Source organism: Salmo trutta, chromosome 26 (genome assembly GCF_901001165.1).
Source record: "Salmo trutta chromosome 26, fSalTru1.1, whole genome shotgun sequence".
NCBI lineage: Eukaryota > Metazoa > Chordata > Actinopteri > Salmoniformes > Salmonidae > Salmo > Salmo trutta.
Window position 1 is genome coordinate 40947879 of NC_042982.1, and position 9430 is coordinate 40957308.

Sequence of the window (9430 nt, forward strand, 5' to 3'; positions counted from 1 at the left end):
CTGTAAGTTGTATTGCTATATAATAGCAAGGCCTTTGAATGTAAAGTATGTGAATGTGATATGTCCAAAATATTTTTTTCTCTCACCAACCGACCATCATTAATGGAGTGTAGAACAGAACATACTGGAACTAATGGGTAAAGCAACATGTATGAATCATGGTTACTAAGATCAGAACATAACTAATGGGTAAAGCAACATGTATGAATCATGGTTACTAAGGTCAGAACATAACTAATGGGTAAAGCAACATGTATGAATCTTGGTTACTAAGGTCAGAACATAACTAATGGGTAAAGCAACATGTATGAATCATGGTTACTAAGGTCAGAACATAACTAATGGGTAAAGCAACATGTATGAATCATGGTTACTAAGGTCAGAACATAACTAATGGGTAAAGCAACATGTATGAATCATGGTTACTAAGGTCAGAACATAACTAATGGGTAAAGCAACATGTATGAATCATGGTTACTAAGGTCAGAACATAACTAATGGGTAAAGCAACATGTATGAATCATGGTTACTAAGGTCAGAACAGAACTAATGGGTAAAGCAACATGTATGAATCATGGTTACTAAGGTCAGAACATAACTAATGGGTAAAGCGATGTGTGTGTATGAATCGTGTATGATCTGTCCCTCTGCTGTAGTAGGACCCTGTGTTTTGTGCAATTTACATTACATTTTTACATTTTAGTCATTTAGCAGACGCTCTTATCCAGAGCGACTTACAGTAGTGAATGCATACATTTCATACATTTTTTTTTTCTGTGCTGGCCCCCCGTGGGAAACGAACCCACAACCCTGGTGTTGCAAACACCATGCTCTACCAACTGAGCTACAGGGAAGGCTCATGTGACATAGCAAGATTTTATCCTGTAGTTTAAGCCTCATCCAGAAGGGAGAGATACACAAAACAATTAAAGCAATTTTCTGAGAAGGGTGCTGGTTAAAATCAATGCATGTCACATGATTGCGTAAAACATCAGGGCCTAACCTATAAGTCATGGGAAGAAAGGTGAGATCAGGCTGGCAGAGTACCCTCCCCTGTTATTCCCCCCTGTATGAGATGGTGTGTGAGGCCAAATAGGACAGAGTGCTTGGCAGTGAGCAGGGACAGGTGCAGAGGCCATTTCTGGGGCTTTGTTTTAGAAAACCAGCCCTCTATTAGAACACTTACTTCCTTGTTGATCACAGCGGTATACCTATGGTGTAATACATATAGACACACACACACGCACGCACACACACACGCACGCACGCACGCACGCACACACACACTCATACACACACACACACACACAAACACACACATAAACCCACACATGCACACTCCCAGACACGCAAATATATATTACCACATAGGCTATACATAGTCACATATATCCGTCAAGCTCCTGCGGTCTCAGCTGTTTCAGAGTACCTGCAGATGACCACAGCAGAGATACACACACACACACACACGAACACACACACACACACACATACACGCCCCCCCACCCACACACCTTTCCATTCTTACCTCACGGTGTGCACTATAGAACTGCCATATTACAGTGATACATCTCAGGATGTGGTAATCATTGTGATGGATAGAACAGGATGACAACAGGACTACCAACACATAGGATGTAATAAGATAAAATAATGTAATTATATTATAATATGGGTCTTATGTTGTTGTCGGTATTCCCTCAACACTAAGATCATAAGAGAACCTTTGTTTTACTTAAAAATTGCACTGTTGGTTAATGGCCTGTAAGTAAGCATTTCACTGTAAGTTTTATTGTTGTATTCAGATCATGCGACAAAAAAAAGTGATTTGTTCTGATCTACTGTGGGACAGAGGCAATCAATTTTATTTAAGAACGATATAACAGTCTAGTCCTAGCACAAACTTTAAAGGAATAAAAAGCAATAGAAGCCTTTTGACATACACCTCTTGCACAATATTAATGATCTCCTTCCAACATGCCATCACGGCCCAACATACACGCTCTCTGCTCTTCCTGCTGTGTGCGTTCCGTAAATGACGCGTGTATGATATTCAGTAGCTGCCAAGACTCGAGATAGCCGCATTAGTCTGCCAGTCACCTCGACGGACTGTACTTTGTAGTTTGTAAACGGGCTTGTCAGAAGAGGAGTTGGTAGGCAGAAAGAAAGAGCGCGTTTGAGGAGCTTCGCAGTTCTGTCTGTGGCACCCCTCCCCTCAGCGCGCAGTGAGCGTTTCACCCTATCCGGTGACGGTACTCGTTTGTAATTCCTGCGCTCCTTTGCTAGAGAGTGCTCTCAGTCGCAAGTTGTCTTCCCTTGTGCGCTGTCGCCGTTCGCTGTCGTCGTGCGCAACGAACGGTGGGTTGACTTTTATCGTGACAGCGAACGAACCAGACGGAATATAATTTAGCCGAGCCCGAGCTTTGTTGGCGACGGAGGAACAAGGACAACTGACGCGACAGTCTCAACCGCTCTGAGTTCGGGTGTGTATAGGCTGTAGGAATGCGGGATAGAAGTCAACGGTGAGTAGGCTAGTGTATGATCAACTTTTATGGTTTTCCCGCTGTGACTGAGATGGTTATGCAATGTGTAGCCTAGGCTATTTATGTGCGTATTTTGGCTTCCAGAGATTGGCTATTGACTGAGAGATTTGCTATTCCCGTTGAGTGTTTAATGCTAGACCAGAAACCATATACATTACAGTATATGTCAGTATGTATAAACTACTGGGATTAAATCTTTATTATAATGGGCTGCTTAAAACACTCATTATGTAGATACACATCTCCCTGAACTTTTTTCTTTCTATTTATTTTACTTTTAATGTTCTTTGCTTTCCCTCTATACAGTAAAAACACCTGTGTTTCCCTGACAACATGACAACAACAGATCTGAACCTGACAACCCTCCTGAATGTGTCTGATCTCCACAAGGCAACACAGGGAGGATGTTCCCTGACCGGGACAGGCTTCCAGTTCTACTACCTACCCACCGTGTACATCATGGTGTTCGTCACCGGCCTGGTGGGGAACAGTCTGGCCATCTGGATGTTTGTCTGCCACATGAGACCCTGGAGCAGCATCTCTGTGTACATGTTTAACCTGGCTCTGGCTGACTTCTGCTACGTCCTCTCCTTGCCCTTCCTCATCTTCTACTACTTTAACAAGACAGACTGGATATTCGGTGACGTTCTCTGCCGACTGCAGAGGTTTATATTCCATGTCAATCTGTACGGCAGCATCCTGTTCTTGACCTGTATCAGTGTCCACAGGTACACAGGAGTGGTCCATCCGCTCAAGTCTCTGGGCAGGCTCAAGAAGAAGAACGCCGTGCTGACCAGCGCCCTGGTCTGGGTCGTGGTCATAGCGGGGATCTCTCCCATCCTCTACTACTCTCGGACGGGGCAGAAACGGAACGCCACCACTTGCTACGACACGACTACGGAGGATGAGCTGCCGGGTTACTTTATCTATAGCATGTGTTTGACCGTGTTCGGCTTCTGCATCCCCTTCATCATAATCCTGGGTTGCTATGGGATGATCGTCAAGGCGCTGATCTGTAACGACATGACCAACGCTCCGTTACGGCGTAAGTCCATCCACCTGGTGATTATCGTGCTGGCCGTGTTCGCTGTGTCCTACCTGCCCTTTCATGTGATGAAGAACCTGAACATGCGAGCCAGGCTGTACTTCCAGGTCCCGGACATGTGTGACTTTAATAACCGGGTGTACGCCACCTACCAGGTGACGCGGGGGCTGGCCAGCCTCAACAGCTGTGTGGATCCGGTTCTCTACTTCCTGGCTGGTGACACGTTCAGGAGGAAGTTCTCCAGAGCTACTAAAAAACAATCCAAGAAGGGGGAGGAGCTCCCAGTGCAGTCCAAGAGTGAAGAGACTGCGCTCAACAGTCTGCCGGAATATGTCAAGAACAGGGATGGACAGTTCTGAGAGAGATCTGGTTCCGGGTCTTGGTCTCTGGTCCGGGTGGTCAGTCTGAACCTCTTACAGGGGTTCTGTGTGAAAACGTACTGTGTATTGGTGCTGTGGACCTCGCAGACTGTGTGCACTGTGGATAGAACAGTCTGGGCGGGAATGTGACAAAGCTGACGATAATAGTTTGTGTCTCTGTAATGCTTATCACTAGCTAGGTATTTTCTGAATGTGAACAAAGTGCTCATCCATCCATAACCAAACGGAAGGAGAAGGTAATAGGTTCATCTCCTGTAAACAACAGCCTCTTGTTCCTCTATTGAACCAATGCTAATGTGTTTGTAATGGAGAGAAGGCTCTGCTAGCCGCCCAGTGGATGCTTCATAATCACTACCTATTAGCAGGTAGAGAGTGGTGGCTGAGGCTAGGTGAGACACCAGGGATAACTGAGATCTATTACCTAGAGCCTGGGCCTTATGACTGCTCTGTGGAGGTTGACATACAGAGATTATAATGCACTATGAATGTTCTGAGTGGCTTTTCTCAGACTGCTACGAATGAAATGAACCCCCAATTGAATCCAGTACAGTCAGTGTATTACTATGGCGTGCTCTGTGCGTCCATGGTCTATCTATTCTACTTAATATGAAGGGACTACACTAGTCTCATGTGAATAGGACACTATTCAGTAATATACTGTAATATACTGTTATATACAGTAATATACTGTAAATACAGTAATATAGTGTTATATACAGTAATATACTGTTATATACAGTAATATAGTGTTATATACTGTAATATACTGTTATATACAGTAATATACTGTAAATACAGTAATATAGTGTTATATACAGTAATATACTGTTATATACAGTAATATACTGTAAATACAGTAATATAGTGTTATATACTGTAATATACTGTTATATACAGTATTATACTGTAAATACAGTAATATACTGTTATATACAGTAATATACTGTTATATACAGTAATATACTGTAAATACAGTAATATACTGTTATATACAGTAATATACTGTTATATACAGTAATATACTGTAAATACAGTAATATACTGTAATATACTGTTATATACAGTAATATACTGTAAATACAGTAATATACTGTTATATACAGTAAAATACTGTTATATACAGTAATATACTGTAATGTACTGAATGTGTGTTGTAGTTGTACTGTACAGGTTATGTTGTTATTGTTTTGTTTTTTGTTATTGCATGAGTCCAGTGTAATTATCGGGAGTCATTTTACCAATGAAAAATCACGGCAGCCGTTTCCTATGAAGTGTTGAACTGTTGATATGCATGCAGAGAAGAATGCATGCAGGTGACCATATGATTTGAATCAAACGTTACTTGGTGTGTAAAACAGCCATATTGAGTTTTTTGGGGGGGGGGATTGTAAAACCCAATGAAATGTTTTTCACCTCTCAGTGTTTTGTATACATAGCAATCAAAACTTCAATCTTTTTAGCCACCTTTTAGTAGGTGGGAAAAAATCTACTTAAAATCTGGAACTATGTATGTTGTGCTAAGTATCTGGTTATCGTCTTCCTAGTGGAGCCATTTTCTGAGTGTTCCTGGACTGGGCAGCAACTCTAGCAGCTCCACAGATGTTCATAGTATAATGTTGTATGTGGATTGACTGATAATAGCATTAAATGCACAAGTTACCCCCCCATCCATATTATTGAGAGATATGTAGACCTGATGAGGAAGTGGATGATATGATCATATCTGGCTTTTATAGAAATCTGTGGGACTGCACATTTGCTGCTCAGGTCAGGGGTCATGTTGGAGCACACAGTTGCTCTGAAGTTGTACAGCATTTGGGGGTCAGTTGTGAATGTGTCAATAAACGTTTTATATAAAACATGTTAAAAGTTATCAGATTAATTATATTTTTTTCTACTCAACTCTCTCTCTCTTTCTCTCTCTCTCTCTCTCTCTCTCTCTCTGTCTCTTTCTCTCTGTCTCTCTCTCTGTCTTTCTCTCTCTCTCTCTGTCTCTCTTTGTCTCTCTCTCTCCCTGTCTCTCTCTGTCTCTGTCTCTCTCTCTCTCTCTTTCTCTCTCTCTCTCTCTCTCTGTCTCTCTCTCTCTCTCTCTCTCTCTCTCTCTCTCTCTGTCTCTCTTTGTCTCTCTCTCTCTCCCTGTCTCTCTCTCTCTCTCTCTCTCTCTCTCTCTCTCTCTCTCTCTCTCTCTGTCTCTCTCTCTCTCTCTGTCTTTCTCTCTCTCTCTCTCTTTCTCTCTCTGTCTCTCTCTCTCTGTCTCTCTTTGTCTCTCTCCCTCCCTGTCTCTCTCTCTCTCTGTCTCTCTCTCTCTCTCTCTGTCTTTCTCTCTCTCTCCCTGTCTCTCTCTCTCTGTCTCTCTGTCTCTCTCTCTCTCTCTCTTTCTCCCTGCTGTATATGTTGCCATTTCTCAGTTTAAGCAGCCCTATCCCCTGTTAATCATTCCAAAGGGCTTTCCTGATTATTAGATACATTGCTTTATTACACTGGATCCAACTCATCTAGTCTTGGCCTTCTCTCAAACTCGCCGTGACAAAGGTCTGACATAGTGGATCAAAGGTTTAGAGTAACTTTATTTTCTGCTTCCACCAATTATCAATAATTCAATGGGTTGTGCTGTATTGTACTGCACTGTTTATCCAGTTTATGGCTGTTATGTATGTGAATGGCACTGACACTGAAGCGTTATCCTGCAGAGATCTATTCAAACCCATACACTTTCCTTTTAGAACAACTGTGAGGGAGAGGGGGAACGAGGGACGAATAAAGAGTGGCACCTTTTTCTCTCCTTCTTGGCGTTTCCAAAGACATCCTTTGTGTGGGAGACAAAGGGACTGGAGTTATTGATGCTGGGAGTGTTGGGATCCTATCGCCAGGACCTCAGGTTTCTGTGGTGGGAGTGTTGATATCCTGTCACCAGGACCCCAGGTTTCTGTTTCTGTGGTGGGACTGTTGATATCCTGTCACCAGGACCCCAGGTTTCTGTATCTGTGGTAGGACTGTTGATACCCTGTCACCAGGACCCCAGGTTTCTGTTTCTGTGGTGGGACTGTTGATATCCTGTCACCAGGACCCCAGGTTTCTGTGGTGGAAGGGTACAGGAAGCCAGCAGATTTCACCAAACTGGTCATATGAATAGAAACAGACTTTGATTTCCTGGCTAGCTGTGTGGTTGGTATTGTTGATTCGAAATCTGTGTGGGCGGGGGCACTAGAAATATTATGAAAACAGGTGGTTGTTGTTGTTATTGTGATAGTTAGTATTGGTTGTCATAGAGAGGAGTGTGTTTGCGTATGTGTGTTCTTCCAGGTGTGTGTACTGGACTGTGTGGTTGGCAGAAGGGCTATAGTGCTCAAATAGGAAATCTCCGGGCTGGACAGACAATAGAAGTCTTGAATGATAACGTGCTGAAGCATGAACACTTAATATCCTGTCATATTGTTTCTCCTCTCCCTCCTCCACTCTTTCCTCTTCCTCTGTCTCCTCTCCCTCTTCCTCTCTTTCCTCTGTCTTCTCTCCCTCTTCCTCTCTTTCCTCCTCTGTCTCCTCTCCCTCCTTTATTTCTTCCTTTCCTCTCTCTTCTCCCTCCTCTTCCTCCCTTCCCTCTGTCTCCTCTCTCTTCTCCTCTCCCATCTTGTTTGATTCCCCCATTCCTCCACCTCATTCCTCCTTTCCCCACCCTTATTTTTCTTTCTTCCCACCTTCATTTTTTCTGGCACTGTCAGCTTGCCCTGGGTGACAGTAAGAGAATGGCAAGGTGGGGTGTTGCTGAGGGTGTGGTTGAGGGTGAGGGGAGATGGTAGACAGAAGATAGATAGCAGGGGGCAAGAAGGGAGGTAGAGGGAGGGAGACTTGGGTAACAAAGTTCTCTCTCTAGAGGACAAACGGGCAGGCAGGGAACCCCAGTGTGTGTACGTGTGTGTGTCTCCAGAGGACAAGCAGTGGGACCCCAGAGGGTCATTATTGTCTGGACAGGCCTGGTGAAATATGGTACTTTGTTCCAGCGGATATACGATGTGAGGCACAGCAGCGTTCATTAAGGAGCAGCCTGTCTGTCTGCTGGGGACACAGTCTGGCTGTGTTCATATGATAATCACAGAACCTTGAATTTCAAGTAGAAGAGAATGGCTAGTTCAAACAGTTCCCAAACTGTTTTGAGCATTGACTCACCGAAAGTACTGTTGAATGTCATCGTGACCCACCTAACTGGAAACAGAAGCACCTAACAGGACAGGACCTAGCCCAACACACTGGCAAGATCCAACATTTGGGAAACAATGAGATGTAAAACAGTGAGGAACAACTGGTTTGTGGCTACAAACGTTGAATTCTGTTCACTGTTGAACATCTCCACCTCTGTGTCAAACTCAGTGGCTGTAGTCATCTTGAGACAAAAGCTGAGTTGATCAATCAGATCAGTATTATACACTATATATACAGTATGTGGAATGTGGAAACCCCTTCAAATTAGTGGATTCGGCTATTTCAACCACACTCGTTGCTGACAGGTGTATACAATCGAGCACACAGCCATGCAATCTCCATTTACAAACATTGGCAGTAGAATGGCCTTACTGAAGAGCTCAGTGACTTTCAACATGGCACTGTCATAGGATGCCACCTTTCCAACATGTCAGTTTGTTAAATTTCCGATCTGCTAGAGCTGCCCCGGTCAACTGTAAGTGCTCTAATTGTGAAGTGGAAACGGCTAGGAGCAACAACGGCTCAACTGTGAAGTGGTAGGCCACACAAGCTCACAGAATTGGACCGCCGAGTGCTGAAGTGCGCAGCACGTAAAACTCGCCTGTCCTCGGTTGCCACACTCACTACCAAGTTTCAAACTGCTTCTGGAAGCAGTCAGCACAAGAACTGTTCATCGGAAGCTTTGTGAAATGGGTTTTCCATGGCCGAGCAGCCACACACAAGCCTAAGATCACCATGCTCAATGCCAAGCGTCGGCTGGAGTTGTGTAAAGCTCGCTGCCTTTGGACTCTGGAGCAGTGGAAACACGTTCTCTGGTGTGATGAATCACGCTGCACCTTCTGGCAGTCCGACGGCCAAATCTGGGTTTGGCGGATGCAAGGCAAACGCTACCTGCCCGAATGCATAGCACCAACTGTAAAGTTTGTTGGTGGAGGAATAATGGTGTGGGGCTGTTTTTCATGGTTCAGGCTAGGCCCCTTCATTTTAGTGAAGGGAAATCTTAACACTTTAGCATACAATGACATTCTAGACGATTCTGTGTTTCCAACTTTGTGGCAACAGTTTGGGGAAGGCCCTTTCCTGTTTCAGCATGACAATGCCCCCGTGCACAAAGCGAGGTCCATACAGAAATGGTTTGTCGAGATTGTTGTGGAAGAACTTGACTGGCCTGCACAGAGCCCTGACCTCAACCCCATCGAACACCTTTGGGATGAATTGGAACGCCGACTGTGAGCCAGGCCTAATCGCCCAACATCAGTGCCCAA

At 44.2% G+C, this 9430-nt stretch overlaps 1 protein-coding gene across 1 annotated transcript; it reads left to right on the plus strand.

Moving 5' to 3' along the window:
- The first annotated feature begins 2010 nt into the window (after positions 1–2010).
- LOC115163784 (P2Y purinoceptor 1) lies at positions 2011–4668 on the plus strand. The gene is made up of 2 exons (XM_029715948.1): positions 2011–2522; positions 2850–4668. The coding sequence occupies exon 2, from the start codon at positions 2877–2879 to the stop codon at positions 3945–3947; it is 1071 nt and encodes a 356-aa protein (XP_029571808.1). The 5' UTR covers positions 2011–2522; positions 2850–2876; the 3' UTR covers positions 3948–4668.
- Positions 4669–9430: the final 4762 nt, after the last annotated feature.